At 42.5% G+C, this 24,295-nt stretch overlaps 1 protein-coding gene across 1 annotated transcript in view; it reads right to left on the bottom strand.

Moving 5' to 3' along the window:
- Nucleotides 1–4,673: 4,673 nt before the first annotated feature.
- The window catches only part of LOC119917988 (neuron navigator 3-like), a 199,755-nt gene continuing 180,133 nt past the window's right edge, over nt 4,674–24,295 (bottom strand). The window contains 14 exon segments of the mRNA XM_038738477.1: nt 4,674–9,148; nt 10,689–10,892; nt 11,428–11,546; nt 11,855–12,051; nt 12,650–12,721; nt 12,898–13,052; nt 13,463–13,694; nt 13,898–14,070; nt 14,934–15,029; nt 15,129–15,226; nt 17,383–17,569; nt 19,175–19,328; nt 20,383–20,549; nt 21,042–21,065. Of these exon segments, the coding sequence (XP_038594405.1) occupies nt 9,029–9,148; nt 10,689–10,892; nt 11,428–11,546; nt 11,855–12,051; nt 12,650–12,721; nt 12,898–13,052; nt 13,463–13,694; nt 13,898–14,070; nt 14,934–15,029; nt 15,129–15,226; nt 17,383–17,569; nt 19,175–19,328; nt 20,383–20,549; nt 21,042–21,065 (1,998 nt within the window). The 3' untranslated portion in view covers nt 4,674–9,028.

Here is a 24,295-nt window from a genome sequence, read left to right as displayed (position 1 = left end):
ATCCAGGATGGCACATCAATGCGAGCTGTGGCAAGAAGGTTTGCTGTGTCTGTCAGCGTAGTGTCCAGAGCATGGAGGCGCTGCCAGAAGACAGGCCAGTACATCAGTAGGAGGGCAACAACCCAGCAGCAGGACCGCTACCTCCGCCTTTGTGCAAGGAGGAGCTGGAGGAGCACTGCCAGAGCCCTGCAAAATGACCTCCAGCAGCCCACAAATGTGCATGTGTCTGCTCAAACTGTCAGAAACAGACTCCATGAGGGTGGCATGAGGGCCCGACATCCACAGGTGGGGGTTGTGCTTACAGCCCAACACCGTGCAGGACGTTTGGCATTTGCCAGAGAACACCAAGATTGGCAAATTCGCCACTGGCGCCCTGTGCTCTTCACAGATGAAAGCAGGTTCACACTGAGCACATGTGACAGACGTGACAGAGTCTGGAGACGCCGTGGAGAACGTTCTGCTGCCTGCAACATCCTCCAGCATGACCGGTATGGCGGTGGGTCAGTACTGTCCCCTCCATGTGCTCGCCAGAGGTAGCCTGACTGCCATTAGGTACCGAGATGAGATCCTCAGACCCCTTGTGAGACCATATGCTGGTGTGGTTGGCCCTGGGTTCCTCCTAATGCAAGACAATGCTAGACCTCATGTGGCTGGAGTGTGTCAGCAGTTCCTGCAAGAGGAAGGCACTGATGCTATGGACCGGCCCGCCCGTTCCCCAGACCTGAATCTAATTGAGCACATCTGGGACACCATGTCTCGCTCCATCCACCAACGCAACGTTGCACCACAGACTGTCCAGGAGTTGGCGGATGCTTTAGTCCAGGTCTGGGAGGAGATCCCTCAGGAGACCATCCGCCACCTCATCAGGAGCATGCCCAGGCGTTGTAGGGAGGTCATACAGGCACGTGGAGGCCACACACACTACTGAGCCTCATTTTGACTTGTTTTAAGGACATTACATCAAATCCAGACCTCCATGGGTTGATTAATTTGATTTCCATTGATAATTTGTGGATGATATTTTAGTGTTCCCTTTATTTTTTTGAGCAGTGTACAGTGATGGCATTGACAGGCCGAAAACAACTTAATAGCGTTAAGGTTACTCAAATAGTCTACAACTTCCCATTTGGTTACAAATACTATGGCTGCAATCAAAAAAACTTTTTTGCTTAGGAAGGTTCCTAACTGAGTGAAGTGAACAAGTAGTATTCCAGTGGCAGTCAGCTAGTTGAATTCTCTAAAAGCTAAGGAAAGGTGCCTCAATGCTTCCTTTCTTATCTCCTTTAGCAGAGGGTGCACTGCTATCCCACAATTTCTTGCTGCAGCGACATTTAAAGCGACGCACATTCTCAAACTTAAACGATAAAATCCATTGACCACTTTTAACGCATATTATGATACTTGAATAAGACACTTACAGTTTCCTTCTTTCTTCTGGTTTGTTTTCTTTTGCCTTTGTTGTAATCTGATACTGTTTCAACACCATTTTATGTTTCATTATGCCATAACTTGCTAATATGCATATGTCTTGAACAGTCAACAATAAATGAGAACCACGCCAGCTATGTTACTCATCTTGTAAAATGATCAAAGTGAGGATAATGTTGCAGCTTGTAGGCTCACATTAAATGCTCAGTATTAGTTATTTTTGGCCACTGTATTGCCAGCCTTCAGCATCATTAATTAATTTTACTTCAGTCACAGATGCTGACACCTTCGCCTTAATAAAGGCAATGATCAAGCTGGATGACTTCAGTAAATGTAATATATTATTCAGTGTTTCCCCACACATGGATTTATTTGTGGCGCCCTGCCACATTATCAGCACTGACCGCCACTAATTGTTTTTTTAATATTTAAAATGGGTAAAATCGTTTTTGATTACACAGCAGCACCTCCTCTCCCTCTCTCTCTCACAGTTACGCTGTCATTCTGTGGAAAACACTGTGTTTACATGTAATAATTAGGATTCATGTTGATAAATATGGGTGGGCAGCACAACCCTTTCCATTATTTGGTGACTGGTATAGGCCTTTTGCTATCTTGGTTTTGAAGTAGCAGTCCACTGTACTGTTCACCTTTAGATGGCCTGCATTAAAACAACGCGGGGCGCAGTGTCAAACATGCGCTTTTTGTAGTCCATCTTCAGAACATTGTAGTTTCGTCACGGCAGGTCACGTCAGTTACATCCTACGTCGCTTAGAAAAGAGCAGTCGGACTCTCTTAGAACCGCGGTCGTCTTTTCCCAAGTCGACCTATGAATTACCCTTCACATCTATCCTTGACCTCATGACGTTTTCAATCAAGACCAAGGAAAAATGCTTAGGAAAGGAGATTTTTGACTTTTCGACCGCAGCCTAAGTTTGTTTAGCAACTTCCGTAGCCGCGCCCTCTCAATTCTACAACGTTAGCTAGAAACACTTACCTTTTTACGGCACTATGAAATACATGACGAGGAAAAACACGATGTCAAAGACCACGAATGCCCAAAAGTCAAACCAATAGGAGTATTTCGGTAAAGGGACCGACGCTGCTTTAGATTTAAACATTTTAAGGTCTTCTGACTCTCTCGCGCCTGTTCCCATCTTTGCTTTGGATACAGCTGGTACTGCGAGCTCCCCGGAAGAGAATGCCACATGTCATTTAGTCCTTCAGAATAAAACGCTAGGTTTCCAGAATGTTCATACAGGCTTTTTAAAATTAAATTAAATTGACATTTCAGTCTATCCAATCTTACATTCTGTGAGAATATAGACCATTACACATTTCGATTCATTTGTAATTCGACTGTATCCTCTGACTACACACAGCATCGTAGTTCCCTGCCATTTAGTGTTATCATAGATGCACATATATATAGCATTAATGCAAGCATTTACGTTTTCTACAGGAAAAAATACTAATTTAGCTCACATTTGACGTATTGTTGCCTATACTTGACATACCAAGGTTATTGTGACATGCAGATTGTCATTATATTTTTAATATAATTGTCTGACAGGAACCAGGAAAAGAGATCATATTTCTCCTGTCTTAGCTTCTCTGCATTGGCTTCCTGTAAAATCCAGAATAGAATTTAAAATCATTCTTCTCAACTACAAAGCTCTTAATTGTCAGGCACCATCTTATCTTAAAGAGCTCATAGTACTATCCCACCAGAGCACTGTGCTCCCAGAATGCAGAGCGTTCAGCCATCAAGCTCCTCTCCTGTGGAACCAGGTTCCAGTTTGGGTTCAGGAGGCAGACACCATCTCCACATTTAAGAGTAGGCTTAAGACTTTCCTCTTTGATAAAGCTTATAGTTAGGGCTGGCCCAGGTGAGTCCTGAACCATCCCTTAGTTATGCTGCTATAGGCCTAGACTGCCGGGGGATTTCCCATGATGCACTGAGCTCCTCTCTCCTCTACTTTCTCTCCCTCTGTATGCAACCTCATCCTATTATTGCATGTTACCAACACAACTTCTCCCCTTTCCAATAGTCTTGTGCTTTCTCGTCCCTCTCCTCTCTCCTCCTATCACTTCCTGCAGGTGTTTCTGGCTCTGGAGCTGTGGAGTCTGGATCTGTGGCTGCGGGTCACCTGCTGCCCCCGTGTTCCTGCTCGACACCCTCTGCTGCAACGACTATTGTTACTAGTCCTATTGTTGTTACTGTTATTATAATCATTAACATTACGATTATTATCATTAACACTACTGTAAATATCTGTACCATTTTTCATTTAGTCCATAGCAACATCACCTTTACTGTACCTCTGTGTGTATACTGTGTTGGCTGCCTCCCTCCCCTCTCTCTCCTTCTATCCCTCTCTCTCTTTCTCTCTGTTCCTCTCTTTCTCTTACCCCCAACCGGTCGAGGCAGATGTCCGCCCACCCTGAGCCATGGTTCTGCTCGAGGTTTCTGCCTCTTAAAAGGAAGTTTTTCCTTGCCTCTGTCGCCTAGTGCTTGCTCTTGGTGGGAACTGTTGGACTTCTGTAAATATCATCACAGACTATGGTCTAGACCTGCTCTTTTATGAAAGCGCTCTGAGATAACTGTTGTTAAGATTTGGCGCTATATAAATAAAATTGAATTGAATAACAGCTCTTACCAGTTGTCTGCCATGACACATAATGACACATTGCTTGTGGGTACAGTGTAGCTTTCATATTTTAACTGATGACCCCTAATGCTAAACTGCTGTACAGTACAGTACTCTTAATGCTAAAGACAGCTCTACAGTTTAGCTTAGTTACAGCTAACATTAGCTTCATTCTGACAGTCTTTATATTCAGAAAAGGCAAAGACCCCCAAATAAGATGATATGGTGGTAAACAATGAGACAAAAAGAGTGCCTCAGTCTTACTATACTGTTTACAGCCGAGCTGGGAGTCTCCAAATTTATTACTCAAGGTGAGAAGCAAATTTCTCAAAGTACAAGGACACTGTAATATTCTGAAACTCTTGAATACATTACTTTTTGCTAATTAAGTTACTCACTACTTATATAGCTTTTTCATTAGATACTTATACAGAATTTTTATTGTGTTGAATGCCTTCACTTCTACTTGGGTGCTTGCTAATGTAAAAGTACAATTTTTGGCTACTCTACTCAGATCTGGTGCATTTACCCTCCACTCCACAAACTGGCCAAAACAGACCACACACACACATTTAATGGACACAGACAAAGGGCTCAGCATGTTGTTTGCTCGTGTGACACCAAATACCATTTATTAGGGCTTTACAAAGACTACAAAATCCTCCAGATGAGTTAAATCACTGTCTCTGTCTATTTACATGATATGTTACATACAAATGTACAAAATATAAAACATTTAAGGACAAATGTTTCACCCAAAAAGAATTAAACTTTCTCTCAAACCAGAATAAATGCTATGGTTTTCAACTGAGATTTAACTGCAAAGTGTTAAGTGGGAAAAATTACCAGTTGATCATCAACACTATGGTGTATAGGAGTGTAGAGTAGCTGAGAGGGTGAACTGTGGGAGATCTAAGCTAAGGTTTGACACGTGGGTGTAAGTCTAGGTACGAACTACCCCCTTCCCATACAACTACACACACTTGCGGACACAAGGCTGGCCAAGTGTGCCAGATTCAAACCATCGGAGGCTTGGCTGCAGAGACACGTGTGAAGCTGAACACAGGTAGGATTGTAGGGGATAGGATTGTCCTGAGGTTGTGACAACATGACTTCTTGGTCTATGATGGGCTTTGACTGACCATTAGCACCTGTTGGTTGTTGGTAAATGTTTACAGTACGGTGTCAGGTCAGCTTCAGTGCCTCGGACAGCTGGCAAGCGTAACGTGGCGGTAAGCTTGGGTTAAAATGTCCAGAGAGGAAGTGCTTCCAAGAAACAGCAGGCATTCCTAAAGACGGAGAGGATCCAGAGTATATAGTGACAGAATGGGGGAATACTGGAAAAGTGCCTTTTTTGTGTTCTCAGTCTGATTTTCAGTGAGTTAAAAAAAACAGTTTCTTACTGTACACCTTTTGCCACCTGCATAGGCTAAACATCCAATCACCACAAGACACACACCTCTTTCTGACAGCGTGTTGAGTTTTTGCATTTCTTTTTTTTCTCTTTGTTTTCAAAGTACAATAATTTACTCAGCGGATTAAGCATATTGTTACATCAACAGGGCAGAATGCATCTTTGATTCACTGTGCAAGACTTAAGTATTTACAACCCACCCCGACCTCAAAGTGTGCAAAACCAACCCACTCGTTAAACAAAGAGAGGACAATCAAAATTCAAAATGGCTTCCATCCAATACACGCATACATAACGTTAAAGGTCTCTTCTCAATGCATCCCCCTTTAAAAAGCTTGAAAACATGCTCGTCAGGCTAGAAAACCCAAAACAGTTTGGTTGTGCTCCTGTCAGTTCAAGTGAGCCCAGCTCAACTGGGCAAAAAACAACAACTGAAAAATACCCCACCCCTTTTTAAATGTTTTTACAATATTGGTCAGTTTCAAAGTTTTCAAATACAGCATCAACTCTTTTATACTTTAACTGTCAGAAACAAGAAAGGGCGGTTTGGAGGAAGAGGGAGTGACAAAAAACAAAAGAGTACAAGCAGCTTCTTTGACATAGCAAGAAGCAGATCATCATCGTCTGACGTCAACATCTCCTCTTCTCACTATGGCCAGTGGGAGCAGTGGATGCCTCCCAAACCTTTGCACATTTAAGGCAGTGAGAAAGCACCAGTATCGTTGTTCCCTTATTCAGCTGATCTGGTTAACTTGCATTTGAAAATACTTTGGATTCTTTTCTCTTTTTTTTGGTAAGATGCTGAACAAGACTCTCAAATGAGTACCAGAAGCAAGCAAGACACTGCTGGCTTGCATTGTTTAATTCAACATTACCGATATTTTGTTGATTGATCAAATAACGTCATAGCTCTCATCTGTTGGAGTAAAAGCCTTAGACATTTTTGAAAGTCAGTCTGTTGCTTTCCTGTTTCTTACAGAATTTCCCTGTTGCAGAAAACCCCACCCGCTTCTCCATGCTGGTTGACGCACGTGACACAGGACCTCAGCTATCGACAATTAACTGTTCGCTAAGCTCTGCCCCCTACGTAACTGTTGCTACACCGCTCAAGCTTTCAATTCTCGCACATATGCAGTTTACAATGACATCAATAGCACGTTTGCCACTCCAAATTATCAGTATTTTTTTTAATCAATAGGTCCTTGATCTCAGATAGAGGTTAACAAAAGCCGGCTTCCCTTTTTCAGCTAATAGGCATCAGTTTTGTCAGCTGATGTGATAGCTGTCGACAGACTTTATCAGCTGGAGCTAGCTGGCTAATTCAACTAACTAATTCATTTTTCCTGCTGATTCATTTTAAAATGATAATCTTGTAAATGGGTCTTAAATATAGGCTACACTTGGTGGACATGATATCCTACTGAAATACGGAGATTAAAGCTGCATGTCCATGTAAACAGTCAGCACCCTCAGCAGTTGATAAACCACTGTTGTAATGCAGAAGAGCTAGTGAGTCCTAGCGTTATAAGTAGGCTATAAGAGAAGAAAGTAAGATCAGACTGACTGACTGATTTAACACAACTCTGTTAGACTGCTTATCTTACATACTTGTTCATATTTTCACTTTTTAACATTACAAGAGAAAAGGCTTATAGGGTGAGCACTGCGTTTGGCTAATGCTATCTCAGGCTAATATTGACTGGGGTTGCTGGAGTGTCAACATCCCCAAATACAAAAAAGAGCGTTTAAAAAAAAGAGCTAGTTACTCGATCATGCTAACACTTGCAGCTAACGTCAGACGCCATTTAACCTATTCCTTCAACTTTGGCTCTTGTGGCTGTTTGGAAATGCTAACGAAGACCCCACCTTCCAAATTCTTAAAATAAGGAGCATCTCTCAAACCACTTCACCATCCTGCACACTACTTTAACATGTGGAGAAATCCAAGCTTGACAGAGGTCAAGGGTTTAGCGAACAGTCAACTGGTGCAGGTCTGTGTTGGCCAACAGAAGGCGCTGCCTGCTGTTCTCATTGTGCATTCTGAGATAATAAAAAAATGGACTGTGGTGTGTGGAAGGCCAAAAGCAACTTAATCAAAGTTTACAAGCATGGTCAGCTGTGCGTTGTTATGTAGTCTCTGTGTGTGTATGGTTGTGTGTGTGTGCACATTTGGCAGTAAATCAAAGGGAAACATTGGCACTCCATCGTTTTCTTCACAGTAGCAATGTGGCTGGATGACACACAGACAATGCCGTTGTGCTTGTTGGCATGCAGGGCAGCAGAGAGCGACTTGGCAGTGCCTGACACTGAGGAGGCTCAGGGCAGGAGACCAGCACCATGAGGCTCAAGTGACGCCTGAGCAGGAGGTGTGTGTGTTTGTTTGTGTTGTGTGTGAGTGTGTGTTGTGTGTGTGTGTGTGTGTGTGTATGCTATGAAAATGTCATTCTTGTGCCCCTAGCTGGGCTGTAGAGGCTTTGAAAATGTCTCAAATCAACCACATCTGGTGCCATCATGGAGGTATATAATTGTCTTTATATTCAGAAAAGGCAAAGACCCCCAAATAAGATGATATGGTGGTAAACAATGAGACAAAAAAAGTGTGCCTTAGCCTTACTATACTGTTTACATCCAGTTTTCTAAGAGCTGTGAGTCTCCACTGTGGCCACCAGAGGGCATTGTATCACATGAAAACACTTATTATTCTCCTTTTACTTGCATCCCTCAGTAGGTGGGGTCAGGGAGCAAGGTCCCAGGTTGGTATAAATAGTGCCTTGCTCAAGGGCACTTTGGCAGGCTGGATTGTTGGTCACATGGGGGCTTGAACCAATTAAAGCCCTCTGATTAAAGGACAGTGTCCTCCTGCTGCCTGTGTGTAAGTAAGTGCATTTGTGTCTGTGTCTGTGTGAGAAGCACCTCTGTAAACAAGGAAAGACATAAACAACAGAACCCACCCCCAACCCATTGTAAACATCTGAAGATATATGTGGGATTTAAAAAAAAATAAGGAAAAGAAAAATCCAGTTTTGTCACGTCAAACTCTCGGCTTTCTCTCCCCCCCCCCCCCCCCCCTCACATGCAGATTGACACCCAAAGTTAAAATAACGGTGCAATCTGTGGCTCATCGTGGGTAAGCACAAAGGTGATTTACTCATTGTAAGTCACCTTCAGAGGAACTACAGACGTGTCCCGCCTACACATAGCCTATATGAAAAGTTGTATTCTAAAATGTTATACATACATCCATTAAAAAATGACTAGCTAACATTACTGTTTAATGTGTTTAAAATAATCCAACTTGTATGATTTTATGTTTATCATTTTGAACCACTGAGGACCAAGTTGGCTACTGCTGTTTAGAACATTCAATAATTTGATTTAATATTGCACCACTGTTATGTAAAAATATGTGTTTTCTTTGAAACGGTTGGTATACCATTTTGGATAATAAAACTTTTCATATATCATACATCTCTGCACTATAGGGGTGTCTGGTAGCGACCGAGGGGTTCTGGGTCTCCCAGCGCAGCTCTTGGTCTCATAACGCCGACTCCAGCGAGGAGTCCAGCTGGTCGTCATGGTGACTGGTGCTGTCGCTGTCGCAGCTCTGCGTGCTGGAGTAGTTAGCTGCCTCCTGCAGTCGTAGCAGCATGTTCATCTGAAAACGCAACAAACAAACAAAGAAACGCCTTATAACAGAGACCGGGGGTGGAAAACAGAAGACAGATAACACGTGCACAGAGGTGTCATACTAACCTGTAGACCCACCTACAATTTTGTTTTGTTTTATGTAGTAGTTTTTCCAACTGTGTGTGTATGCTATTGGCCTTTATCTATGGTGCAACTTGCTTTTATTACTTTGTGAAGCCACAGTGGTTTGTTTAGATTAATTCTATACAATGTAATAAAAGTCAGATGACACACAAAGTACCTTGTTTATTGGACAGTAACCAATACTGTCCAATAAACAAGGTACTTTGTGTGTCTAAGTACTCCTATCTTGTTAGATATTTTTGTGGTAGTGGGGATGTAAGTATGTATGTAAGTTAAGTTTATTTATATAGCACCTTTATAGGTAAGACGTCACAAAGTGCTTTGTAATAAAGGACAAAAGCAAGACTAAGATTAATCTTCCTCAAATCTAAAATTTGTCGGGGGTTTGACCAATTTGTAGCTAGAATCATGCCCAATCTATACAGTGTCTACCCATCTTAATGTAGACAGCTGCCAGAACTCTAAAGTGATCACAAGAATCTTGAATCGGCAAAACAGAATCAAATCAAACTGTTCTGATCAAGCGCCAGTGCCTGGTTGAAAGTGTACCAACCACCATGCTTAAAACACCTATTAAAAACCTAAAAAGTCTAATGACTCACAAATTTTCTCTTACAAAATACTTACAAATACACGTGCTAAAAAGCACTTATAAAACCTTGTGGCAAATCACCACAATAAAACTGCACAGAACTTCTCATCCCTGCAACAGAGCTAATGGTCTAAATAATGCAGAAGTGCTGTTGCATCTGGTGCATTGCTTCAAGTGTTCCTAAAATGAGCCTGAGCACACTAGACAGACGTACACACACACACACACACACACACACACACACACACACACACACACACACACACACTTGCTAAATCAAGCCAGTTGTGCTTGGATGACTACCCTTTAATTCCTCTTGGGCTGCAATAACCCACCGAAAGGAAATTAAATAGCTCTCTCTACTCTCTCACTTTGCCTCTCTCTCTATTCCCCCTCCCTGATTAGTTCATCCTTCTGTGTGTGTGTGTGTGGTGCGCTAAGGTTGTGTTCAGGAGCCTGTACCACCTAGCTACTTTACTTGCTTATCTACTTATTGTACTTTTTACTTGAAAAAAGACTTGGAAAGACTAGGTTTCTATGGAAATGGGCATCCTTGAATTGATTAACTTTATAAATCTGCTATATATATGCAGATACATTTGAATTATTTAATTAAAAATTTGGTTTGGGTCACAGTTCATTTGGAGGACATGTATTTATCTCCATAGCACATTATTCACTACAACTGTTTCATTTCTTACATTGGGGCAATTTTAATTAGTCCCTCAATATTCTCCTACGTTGTTAATTGTTTTAAATTCTATACATAAACCAGAAGCTCCTTGACTTTAGAGGATAATCACTGTAATTGTTTTGTGTATGTCTATCTCACCAGCGGGTCTCCCTCAGTGTCACTCTGAGACACCTGCTTGGACGAGGCCCCCTCCTTGGATGAGCTGTAGCCTTCGTACCCCACGTCCTCCGGCCTCAGTTGGAGCAGTGACTGGCCGTCCTGCTGCAGTGAGGCAGCGTTCCATGGATACGTGTCGTTCACCCACTTGGAAGGATCCTCCCACGCCGCCCTTTTGCCGTACAGCTGCAGGCGTGTCAAAGAGGGAGATGAGATGTGAATGATGTGGGGGAACAGGCCCGAGTAAGGAAAGAGTATACAATATATATATATATTTGCTTTTTGGTGCTTTTCTGTTTTCATGACACACAGCTGCTTGTCAGGGATTCTTGATGGCAGTTTTCTGAATTTAGATTCTTAGATTCCTATAAAGGTGCAATCACAAGAACCAGCACTTAGTGGTAGGTTATGTGTACAGGGACTTGGAGGAGTCCAAGCTCACCTGCTATTTTCATTCACATATATGTGCATCTTGTGATTTGCCAAAGAGTTGCATGAAGTGAAATAAAAATCAGACAGTGAGGTGTCCTGCTGACTGACTTAAGTAAAGCACTTCAAGTATCAAAAGTAAAAGTACCTATTACATAGAATGCAGATAGAAACGTATAACCTGTTTTAATTTCAAAAGAATTCTTATGGCCAGTGGAAATTTATTGTGGCTGGTAACTTTCAAATCCTTTAGCCACCTAGCCTGGTGATCCAGAGAGTTGCCAGGACGTACCTGAAGCCCTTCTCTGACAGCCTCCAGCAGGTAGGGCACCAGGGAGTAGTTCCACAGGTCAGTGAACCACACACGAGAGCCTTCCACATCCATGGGACAGGACAAGAAGAGACGGGGGCCTGTAGGCACAAAATAGCCCAGATGATGATGGTGAAAGGCCCAAAGACATGGAGCAGACTCTCAACACATGTGCTGCACAAGAGTTGAGGCGCAGGAACATCTAACAGGGTTACCACACTCTTTTAATTCAAGCTATAGTCAGTCAATTAATATTTAATTCACTAGTAATTAGAGACTCAGTATTAGTGCATTCAGTGGACAGACACAGGCTAAAATTAGACACCATGAAGGGTTCAGTATCGGCCCAACAGAACACACGAGAGAGAGAGAGAGAGAGAGAGAGTGTGTGTGTGTGTGGGAACCTGACCTATGGTGACATCAGAGGAGCTGTGTGCCTCCAGGAAGCCGTTGAGGTGCTGCCAGGTCTTGGGGATCCAGTCGATGATCTTAATGAGGTCATTGCTGCGCATGTTCTTATGGATCTCCGTCTCAATCAGCTTCCGCCGCAGGAAACGGCCCAGGAAACCTTTGACCGGCTCCGTGTGGTTTGTGCACAGCACCCACCTACAGCAGGACAGATGATCGATGGTGAAACAGAAGCAGAAGAGCTAATAAATCAGCTCAAAATGGAACCAGATGTCTCATCAAAGCAGCTCTGAGAGATGACGAGACTTGAGAGAGTTTTGGGATTATTTCACTTTACTATAATAGCTTCATATTAAATTATTGTCCAACCCGTTTATATACTTTTCCCTAATGACTTTGTAGTTGCCAAATCATCATGCGAGTCAAACATGCCAAACAGAATTGTTCCTCACTCGGAACATGCATTATAGCCAATTCATTTTCATTTAAAAGGCTAATTATCCAAGAGATGTAATTACAGCTCTCCCTGTGGAAGAATGCCTTTAGATTACAATCAGTGAGAAAAAAACATGTTGACAGAACTGAAACTAAACACATTATCTGACAGGCAAGATGATGCAAAGCAAACAAAACTATAAGTCATTTCTCTGTGGAACCTTTAACATTTGTACACATAGCAAACGATACAATGTCACAGTGTGATGAGTAACTCGTAGAATTTACACACCATTTTGAGACATGACTGTTGTGTGTGACATTTCTGGTCAAGGTTGAGGTTAAAGTGTGTGTCACGAACCTAAAGTTGTGGTGTAGCTCGAGGTTAGGAGAGGAGGAAACTCCCTGGTTCATGGTCCCAATAACATAAGGGCTGGATGGAGGCAGAAACAACACGCATAATTAATCACAGTCACAATCAAGCTGTTTCACTAAATAACTGCTGTCAGGCCAGTAATGATGGACACCAGGGTGGCTTCTCAATTTGAGATACAGGTTGTTGTTTTTTTTATTATTATTTGTTTTTGACATTGGCTTTTATTCCCTCACCATTTGTGGTACTTGCAGTTGAGGAAGCCGTTGAATATGTCACTGAGCGAGCCAATGTGGTGCAGGTTGTCCAAGATGACCACAGTGGGGAGCTCCGTGTCCGTGTCCTCAGAGTTACACTGTTCTGCCAGGTTGGACAGGTACTGACGCAGATCCTGGGGAAGAAAGCGTTGATGGCTTTTCATTTGGATGTAAAGAGCTTGAAGTGTAGGTTTAATAAATAATAGTGTACAGTTTATGATCTGAGTCCCTACAAACTTTTTATGTACGTTCACCTCTAAATGCCAGCTAATAAAAGAATGGATTAAAATTCAAATCACAGCAGTAAATCTATGTTTGAGTTTATTAACAGCCAAGCAGCATTCAATTATCTCAGGGAGACGAGGCAGAGAGAGCAATTTGTACACACTCAGCAGCAGAATATATACGCCAATGTAATGCAACCAGGCCATCTCTAAAGATCTGTTAATATTTGCATGTGATGTACACAACCTTGTTTGGTAGATGTGATGTGTGTGAACAATTGGTTTTCCTGTCTCTGCCCTTTTTGAATTCCTCTTCCTACCTTGCTGGAGTTCTGGTCCACGTTGAAGCTGGCCAGGTTGTGCTCAGTCACCTCCTGCCCCATCTGGCAAATGATGTACTTGGCCAGCTTGGCGGCCAGGAAGGATTTGCCGGTGCCGCTGGGTCCTGAGAGGATGATGCGACGATGCTCCATCAACAGGTTGAGGTACCGCTGGATGATGGGCTTTGGAATCAGCGCGTCAAACACCAGGCTGTCTATACTGTTCTCTTCACACCTAGGAAGAGGAAGGGAGAAAGAGGGAGGCAAGGAATAGCATGTATAGAAGGAGGTAAAGAAATTTTAATTAATGTAGTCATATTACATTAGACTGTTAAATGAGACTCAAGTTAATATATTTCTCTACTCAAAATCACTTTTCTTGAGAATCCAAACAAAATCTGTAATCCTGGAATAGAAACTTGTTTCCTTGCTGCCGTACCTTTGAGGTTGACCTTGATGACGTTGTTGTCGCCCACCAGGTAGCCGCAGGGCAGCAGCTCAGGCACTTCGGAGGCGTGGGAGCGAACCACTTCGCCCATCCTGTAGCAGACAATGCTGTCTGAGTTGAGACCCAAGCTGGTTAGAGGGTCCACCCGAAACACATACTCCTGCGAGGAAAGAGAGGTTAGAGGACAGTGGGGAAAAAGAACTGCACTGCTGATCATGCTTACATACAGGCTGTAATTCTTGTTGTCCAACACACTTATCTTCAAACTGACACTGGAGCTGTAATTGTTTTATAATGCATTAATTTCTATACTTTCACTTACCCGAAAAAAGTCGAGCAGACCAAAACACTGTAAATAAATAAGTTTACTAGCAGTAAGGAGTTTTTCAGGTTTTATTCAGTTTCCTCTGATGCACCTGTCACACATTCGGGTGTGCAGAGATTGTTTCTATTTTCTATTTTTATTTTTTTTGTATGCATATAATTACCTTTATAATTAACTTAATTTCATATAATTATGATTGAAACTCAGCTAATTCCAAAGACGTAAAATAATGCATTCATCTATGGTCAGGATCAATTCCAGGCACTTACTGAAAGTGGAATAAAACGCCTTTAATAAATATGGGTGTCTGTGTGGCTGTATGGATACAGCATTAGTAAAAAGTGCCCGTGCATGCTTTTTTCTATCTGTTTCATTCTCAATAGCTGTATTTTAAATGAAATGAATGCCTGGTAATTACTGATAAACACCTTTTCAGAATAGGAGCATGAAAAATCATCTACACCACATATACAGACATCACTTGAAAAGACCAGAGGGAGAATTTTAAATTCTTATGTGGGCATAAAATGCTACATTATTTTCAAAAGTTTCCATCCGATGGACAACCGTGTTTTGTGTGACTGTACTTTGACATCTGCCATAAAACATTTGGACAAACATTTCTCATGGTAGGAATAAAATAAACCAATTATGTGCCAAAATAACTGACCTGAACCTATGAGCAATGGTCTGTTTACCTTGAAGAGGCGTCGAATGACTCCATCCAGGACATCCCACTTGGTCCTCCCACTCACACCTATAGACCCAATCAGGTAATCCTGGCTTTGTTTACCCTGAAGAGTTGTCAAATGTATTAAAACAAAAGGAGTGAGAACAAATAAGACTACAGGCAGATGGAAAAGAGAAACAATGTAAAATCCACATGCACTAACCTTGGTGGTTTTTGGCCCACTGCTGATGGTAACCACTATTCGCACACTCCGGCCGTCTTTGCGTAGATTGCCCTCGTAGCTGTCATCTAGCGGAATATCTGAAAACAAAACTTTCTGTTAGGAAACACAACCAACTTTAATCTATCAGAGCCTCGATTCATTATAGACAAACTCACTCTGCCTGCTGGCAATTTATAGCTGGAAAGGGACAAACCGAATCAAAAGTAAAAGAATACTAATGGGTTTTCTTTCATGTGATAATTACTTTTACATTTAATCAATGTTTTCATACAGAGCGTTTACTAGTGAGTGCACAGCATGACAATGTAAGAATGACTGTGTGTTAGGAAATTAAATGGAGCACAGTCTGAGGGAGGGAGACAAAGAATTCCATGAAGATGGGAGCTCATTCAATAGGAAGAGGTTTATTTCAGGTATTTCAGGTGTTGAGAGATGTATGTTAGAGATCAGTACGTTGGAGATCACGACAGCAGTGGAACAAAATTGATAGGTAACCACCCTCAGATTTTATGATCAATCAAACAGTGTCAAAAATCTCAGATTTTATCAGCAGATTTTTCACATTTGTTCCTCACATTTTACTGAATACCACTGAAGTTCTTCTCTGAATTTTGGCAATCTATATATCTGGCCATTTTTTTTCACTTGGGGGCAGAAGAAACCAACTGTAAACATAACCCTGACATATTATCACCTTTTAAGTTGATCTGATGGATTTGTCAGCACACAGTTGCCTATTGCCTATAGACATGCAATAAACATGAAGCAACATTTTCATTTATTTGGAGTGGTGTTTTTCTCTGTTTTAGCTCTCCACCAACTCCTGAGAAATACATGTGGCTCTTTAGCTGCTGAATGCTCCACAATGTTCACCAGCAAGCCACGACTTTTGTCTGTCTGTCATTTGTGCTGGACAGATACTCTGGCCTGTCAGTGCTTTCTCCAAGCATTCTCCCTGAAAACAGCTGCAAAAAGCAAGGCTGCGAGACGGGTGAGAGTGAACCAGAACAGTTTTGGGCTTGGAAACCAAAACCTTGAACATGCTACAATGCCCTGTGGAGCTGAGGGGAACTGCAGAGGCATATGATCCTTTTCTGTGGGTTTGTCCTTACAAGCGCCAGCTTTCACATACAAGTAGTCAGGTGATCCTTAGTTAATATACGAATATTGATTATGGCAGCTTTAACTATGAGGGATTACTACTAGCACAGAGTGCAAAATAACAAACAATACAAAAGTACAGCAAATAGAGGATACTCGTCACAACATTTGTCTGTTGCCGTGTTTCTACTTTGTGCAAGTTTGACTTATTTGTTTAGTTTCCTGCCACCTTTAACCTTTGACAGCAGCCACCATAAGCCTCTCTTCATTCTCTTTATTCCAGACTCCATTTTAGAGAGGGAAGGGGGTACTTTGTATTCGACTGGCTTCCCTTAGCTGAGGGCTCTGTGTTGCGGTGATAACGTCTGTTGGCCCACTCGTCTTCCCACGCGTCACCGCTCTCGGCTCATCCCTCCATCTATTAACGAGGGCCCAAGGCCTCTGAGAGAGCTGCGCCTTCCATGTTAATTACAGGACAAGTGAGAGGGACAAACCTCTTTCACTTCTCAAACAGAGCAGGCCTGGAGAGATTTTCAGCATAGTCATGTATGTGTATGTGTGTGTGTGTGTGTGTGTGTGTGTGCTACACGCCTTCTTTGTGTGTGAGAGAGAGCAGCTATTTCATCATTTCATGCGGCTCCTCTGGATCATTTCTCTCTGCAAGCACAATTGTCTCCCATTTATTCAGGCAAGTATGGAGAGAGCTAATCCAACTTTTTGCCACATAAAAAAGCTTCTGCCCTGAGAGCTGCTGCAGACCATAAAGTGTGTCCTATGGCTTAACTAGACATAAGAACGTGGCACTTACAATGCCATGCTTGGGGGTTTAATTCTTAATAGCTGAATACACCTGCCAACATTTTTAAAGACAAAAAGAGCCAACTTGTCCTTTTAAAACCTAAAGAATGTTTCTGGGGTATATTCTGTTGAATACTCTGTCCTCATTGGCCAGTAAAACCTTTCTGAGATGTATTATTTTTGGTTTGCTAAGTCTGTTGCACTCACCTCCACCACTCCCACACTGACTGCTTCAACTTCTCAGAAAAAAAAAACTGCAGGCTGCTAACGCTGATTTACACAAACACTTCACACATCAACGTGCTGCAGACACCAGAGCTGACACTGAACTGACCTGACATGATGGTGTCGGTGATGTTGAGGTTATTGAGTGATAGCCCCAAGGACTGACGCGAGGAGGAGGAGGATGTGCTGGAGGTCTCGGAGGGCGGCCTGGCGGTCTTGACGGGCGTGGCTGTCGGCGTGGCGTTCCCGCTGGACTTCAGACGATCGTTCTCTGCTTTCAGCGTCTCAATCTCATTCTGTTTATTTGACAAAAGAATGAAAATGAGTCAAAATCTGACAGGAACAGCATTTAAATACTCTGGTAACGCTGAGTAATGACTGCTCCAACAGCAGACGGTCATTTTCCTGCATTCAGGCTTGTTATTCTGTTCTGTTATCATGTTCAATCTAATTGAACTAATTAAATGTGCTTCTTTTAAGAATATGAAATGATGCAGCACCTCGGAACATTATACTTTAAAATGATAGAAGGCATCTCATTGTAATGCATCAGTAAGAATTCTATAAATAAATCAAATACATGTATTTGTAAGGATAAAACTTTTTGTTCCGCTTCATGGGCAATTAAACTAAATTTATTTATTTCTACATTTCTGATGCGTGTTCACCTTGACATTTTAATTTAATTTTTTTATTTTTAATTGCCAGTTTTAGAGGTGATACAGCATGCTGGCTCTGTGTTTAGTGATAGCTGGAAAGCTAGCTGGCAAGTCACAGTATCCAAATGTCGCCTATTTTTTGTTCATAGGCAACAAAATCCACCTAATCAAAACTAACTAAGCTCACTAATTAACATGGTATATCTTGTGTGGTCAATAAATAGTTTGGCACATAAACACCTTAAAACAGCTACTTGTCATTATTACACTTCAGATTTTTGCACAGATTTAGCAAAAATAACGTGTTTATTAGTGAGTTTTAGAAGTGCTGGTAGGTGGATTTTGTTAACTTCTGACAAAACCTGCATAGCTGTTTTCCTGTTTCCTGTTGTTATGCTAAACTAAGCTAACTGGCTACTGGCTCCAGTTGTAGGCTAGTGGTCTTTTCATATAACTCCTGGCAAGAAAGCGAATAATTGTATTTCTAAATTCCTTACTATTTACTAATTACTTACCATTCACTGTTACATTTCCACTTTTAAGAGTCAAACTGAGCTGTCTTTGCTGGGTTTAGAGGTGACTAGGAACATTAGTCCAGTTTTATTTCTGAGATGAGTTTCTTGATCCACAGTTCCTGGAACTCATGGGTTGAAAAAGGGCTATAAGATTTTCCTCACCAACCGAGGAGAATGAAGGCCTGGAACAATGTCATGAACTACAATTAACTAGCTAAACTGCAACAGTGTTATGTGTACAGACATAGTGTGAGAGGCTCTGTGTTGATGAGTTTGTGTTTTTGTGTGTGTAAGATCAGATAGTTGTCCTTCAGCCCTCCAGGTGCCCCACTGGCGCCATCCAGTGACCCACTGAGTGCATTGTTAACATCCTAACTGGTAGCGGTTACGCTCCAGTGCCTTCAGGGAGGAACACACCACTTTAACCCAAATAAACTGGACAGCCGGAGTGAAGTTTTGCCTTCTGAGCCTTTGCAGAAATAAAACATGTAGCAAGAAAGGTATAAACATGACTGATGGCAAGACAAAATCCTTCATGTTTAGCAAACAACTTAAAAGGTCATTTTAATTTGATGTTTAGATATGAGTTCTTCACCACTATGATCAGACAAATGGGCAATTCTGCATGCTGTTCCAGTTTGACTTGCGTCAAACATAAATACAGTAGATGCCCCCAGGTCGGTCAGCACAAGCTTGACTTGCGTTTAGCCGCAAAGTGTGATTTCACCTGCATGCGGTTCATGGCCTCTCGGATCTGGTCCAGGTGGTGGGCCGAGCTAAGCGCCTCCAGGCGGATGTCTGTCAACTTGAGCTCCTTCTCCCTCAGCTCGTTCTTCAGCTGGAGGACGATCTCCGCCTCAGCTTCGGTGCATTCGCACAGCCTGCAACGGGGATTACACACAGGGAGGAGGAGGGGGGTCACCCTCAAGGGTCATACCAAACACTCACACAATCCGGAGAGCAAAAATACACAGTGACGTTCAGAGGGAAGCTGGAGTCAGTGGTGAAAACCGCACAGGCAGGTACAACACGGAGGTGAATGGGAAACTTGGACAGCGAATCCTTCCCATTTACAATCCTCTTTTTTGTTTTTTTAGCAGAGCAATCTGACAGGTCAAAGGTGTGTTCTAGCTGTGGTTCCTACAATGCTTTGCTAGCACAATTAACAACTACAGTATAAAAGTGCTGTGGTAGTAGTCCCATCATCATGATTCAGGTATTTTCATAATACGCAGGCAGAGATCTAATACAATAACTAGAATTAGATGCAAAGCTATTTTGCTGAGTCAAAAACACAACAAGAATCTATCACACTTGTGTAGTTCACCGTGTGAAATTCAATGGTCACTTCTGCAGTGACATAGAGCCAATTCAGTCTGGTACCAGTAAAAAAAGTATTACTGCATATCCATTTCACCCTTTATTCTGCAAGAACTGGACACCTCAGAGGTCTTAGTCCAGTTTGTGAACCAGAGAGATCATCACTTCCAACATACCGAGGTGTTTATGGCATTAAGATGCAGAAGTAAATCACACCAACACCCCACCGCACACACACTCCCTGGGAGCATGCCACACAGTGCCTATTACCGAGATCTGTGCTTGTAGACCACATGACCGTTTTGCCTTTTCTTTGGAGTCCAAATGGGGGAGGACTTGCTATCGCAAAAGCACTTGCTACAACAGGTGAAGAGAAGTTAAAGAAAAGGAGAAGAGTTCAGAAAAGAGGTTAAAAATAAAGGTGAGGTGAGGATTAAGAGACATTTGTGAAAACAAGACAAAAACAGTGAAAAGAATTTAGACTTCAGAGAGGTGAAAAAGGAACAACTGCTAACTGTTTTTCTATTTGTATGCAATGAAATATGTAAGTACGTACAAGGGGAGAGAATGACCTGTATGTGTGCATTTATGTATGTGTAAAGGAGAGGCACTCACTCTGTGGTGGAGGGTGAAGAATGCAGCGTGGCAATGCTGCCCTGCCTGTTGTCATGCTGCAGTTTGGGCGAGGACGGCATCGAGTCGCTCATCTCCTCCATCTCGTCATGGGCTGACTGGGATTTGGTTTTCTTCTTGCTGAACGCCTGCTTGAAGGAGCTGCGCAACTGCAAGGCAGACACAAATACACAGGCGCAAAGACATCAATATCGCCACCCACCGAGCTCTACGATCACAACATGTCAGTTCCTAAGAGATAACTTCTGGTGACATCACATCCTGCCAGATCAGGAAGTCACTCCGTGCTGTTTCCAAGCAATGGTCACTGTCTGGTTTAGGTAAAGAGAAAGACAAAAAGCAAGCCGTAAGTAGAGATGGAAATGTAAGAGGGAGAAGGGGGGGACCGGGCTTTTTTAAATGACCCTAAAAATGATGGCTGAACAGGCAATCACAATGAACAAGGGAGGATGAAAAGGAGGAGGGTGGAACAAGGAGGCAGGGCAGGGGAGGGTTGCCGTATCCATGCGGACGTTTCCAGATAAAAGGGAAAGAAGAGGTTGCTCTGAGGGGAAGAAGGAGGAACGAATACGGGAGCAAAGGGACAGAGGATGGGGAATAACTCCGGCACACATACAGAAGACACACTGGGAGCCACTGACCTGAGCAGGGATGGAATCAGCCACCTGAAGATGCAAAACACACCCAGCGTTAAGCCACACCAACACACACTCCTGCTCCCCCATCAGTGTAAATCCTTCATAAAAGTAGTATTGTCCCTTTGGCTCATGACATATTCCATTTGTAAACTGGGACATAAGCTGTAGGTCTCTGGGCACTTGAGGGCATTTTTGGTCCGAAATTCATATTACAGTGTTCGGTGCCAATCAGGATGAATTTTGAAAAGTTGGATGAAAAGTTATTATTAGGTTCCCATGCTAGGAAAATATTTTTTTAATATAGAAGTTCAGTGCATTTTGTAAGTATAAGTACATTATGTGGCACCAAAGAAGCAGCGATAAGCACATAAGACAAGACTGCATGAAATCAGCAGAACCCTAATTATGCTAAACAGAAGACACAAACACAGTACTTTCATTTAATATAAGTTCAAGTAAATTCATTTTTACAATAATGTCCAGTGCATTCTGGGAAAGGCTCCCCTGCTACCCTGGGCATGACAAGCTGCTATAGAAAATGAACGGATGGATGGATTTTACAACATTAATCATTCGGACAGACTTTCACATCCACAACAAGTCATGTAATGTTAAAGGCTGAGCATTCAATGACAGCCCTCACATTTTTTGAAATAATAAGCCTGCATGATGTCTATTTATGTTTACAGTTCTGAGTAAATGAATAAATAATGCACTTTATGGTTCTCTGTGCGGATATTTTTGCGACCTTCCACAGGGAGGTCAGATATCAGCTACAGAGAAGCAACCCTGAGTCTGTGTCCTGCTTAAGGCTACTTCAGCAGGTCAGATGCTTGCTGGCAGGATGTCCTTGCCTCAAATTGAAGGACTCTACCTATTAATTTTGCCACCCTGTTAGCATGATATGCGCCTTTTCTGCTCACTCTACAGGTTACCTCTCAGTAACCTTAGTTCAACTCTACCCGCGTCTCCAACCATGTGTGCACTGAGGCAGAATTTATGCAAATGAATAATTAATTGCTTCTTAAATAAGGGATTGATTTGTATTCATGAGCCCGACTTGAATTTTTTGGGATCTCACTTAACCCGGCCTGCTAGGGTGTCACACTTTTGGGCTGTTTGCATGCATTTCATTTCAAGGGCAAGCGTTTTGCATTGCAGTACAGACTGAAAAGAGGCTCTGGCTCTGCACTCTTTGGCTGAAACGGAACTTCTAATATGTCATCTGTCTGACTCAGGGGGCTGCAGCAAATAACAGCTCTCCAGCCAGGGACACTGAGCTGCTATTGTAGAGTGACGCAGAGAACAGTGAAATCAGAGAGAAGGACAGAGGGAGAGTAAGAGCTTTATGGTTATGGATGTGCATTTTTAGATAACTTGGCTTTTTTTTGCCTTGATTTGTGGGTATTTGTGGACATCGTCCTCAGTAGAAAGGGAAATAGGAGATGGGTATTGCATAAAGTAAATGTCCAAGGTTTGATTGCAACTGAGCCACAAAAGAAACACAGTTATAGACAGAAATTATAGTGAACTTTGTTGAAGACTTTGAGAAATAAAGATGTGTCCCATGTCTTTTTATACTTTCAAACTTAACTAAGTCCCATTGAGTAACTGAGGGATTTAGAGCACTTTGTTAGAGTGTTTCTCTTCTGCCCAGACCTGCCCACTTGGCACAGAGATTCAACTGGCACTTCTCTAACCTCTGGATAGCTCTTGCCCTGGTTTTAAGCTGAACTTCAGTATCCATGACATGAGTGGCCACTTTGTTTCTTTCCAACCTAATTTGCATGCTGCTGTATGTGAAATTCAAAGTGCGTCTTAAAAAATTATTGGAAGGCGGCTGACTCCTCTGCTCGACCCTCTGTTAGCCCCCACCACTGGATGGCACCTCAGCCACTCAGCTGGCACCATCTCAGCACTGTCACCAAGCAACAGGGGTGTGATGGCGGACTGTTATGTGGTTCAGCGAGATGTGAGTGCGATTTTGGGATGCTGCAGATGACCTATGGGAATGTATCTGAACATGCTCTACCTCCAACCTCAAAAGTGACTAAACACAAAAAAACACTTTTGGATCGTGAAGTCAAGTGACGGGTTTGAAATTGGACCCAACCAATTATTCACAGGCTTAGCCTGGTTCACACTACACGATTTTAAGCCCGATTTGCCTGTGATCAGGGGTAAATCAGCGATCGATCGGCAGTCGGCAGTCGTTATGTGTACTCATGTGCATCAAAACGGCTTCCCGACATTTCTGACACATCGCAGACGCCAGCCAGATATCTAACATGCCAAATATCTGAAGGAGTCGGCCAACCTGACATCCTCATGCAGCCAATGAGAGCAGGCAGCTACTTTTTCACTATAAAACACTTTTTACTCACCTCCAGCTCTCTCTGTAGCTCAGACAATCCCTGCTACCTGCGTGTGCTAATCCATCCTTTCACCCAGATTCTTTGTCTTTATAATTCCTATCTATATAATAACAAACAGCGGTTTCGTGTGTAGTGTCGCGTCATTTCCCGTTTCACATTTCACGTGTGCTTTCTTGACAAAACGTAGTTTGGAGAGCTCGTGTGGTGTGTGACTCCCTGTCCACTATCAGTCATGCAGTGTGAACGCCACAATGACTTCGAGACTCCCATCACAAGACAGCAAGTTGTGTAGTGTGAACAGCACGGCGATCCACTGATGCTGGAAGTCGTGTAGTCTGCACGAACCTTACTTTAACGGCCCCACAAACACCCACTTTTGACACCAATTTCACAAGGGATGAAAGAAGAAAGAAGAATGGAGAAATAAATCATAACAATAAAAATATATTGCCATTTGGGGTAAAAACGATCATACTATCTTTGATTTGGAGTTTTTTGGAGAATACAGGGGAATCCCAACCAAACCTAGTCCTCCTGAGCTTATGTATAGTATGAATATTCAACGGATTTTGAAGCTCTTTCAGTGGGTGCAACAGCACAATAAGCTATATTTCACACATCCACAAAAATGCCTTCATCTATGTTAAGAAGACATTTAATCTTTCAATGCAGACATTCAGAGTATATTAGAACTACCGCTGAATAATTCATAGGCTATGTATCCGAATTTGGACACTTTCACTGACAAACCCTCCCCCTAAAAAATTGAAGTCTGCTGCGACTGAATGGATGAAGACACCTGAGTTGTATAACTTGCAGTGCACACCGGCATCCATTATTTTATGGCATTTTGTGCAGAAGAGCAGTTCAGATTTCCTTTTA

This window comes from Micropterus salmoides, unplaced genomic scaffold (genome assembly GCF_014851395.1).
Source record: "Micropterus salmoides isolate LMB-PRFRI ecotype aquatic unplaced genomic scaffold, ASM1485139v1 Ms_hic_scaffold_23, whole genome shotgun sequence".
Taxonomy (NCBI): Eukaryota; Metazoa; Chordata; class Actinopteri; order Centrarchiformes; family Centrarchidae; genus Micropterus; species Micropterus salmoides.
The sequence above is the reverse complement of the archived record's forward strand: the minus strand, read 5'-3'. Positions and strand labels throughout refer to the sequence as shown.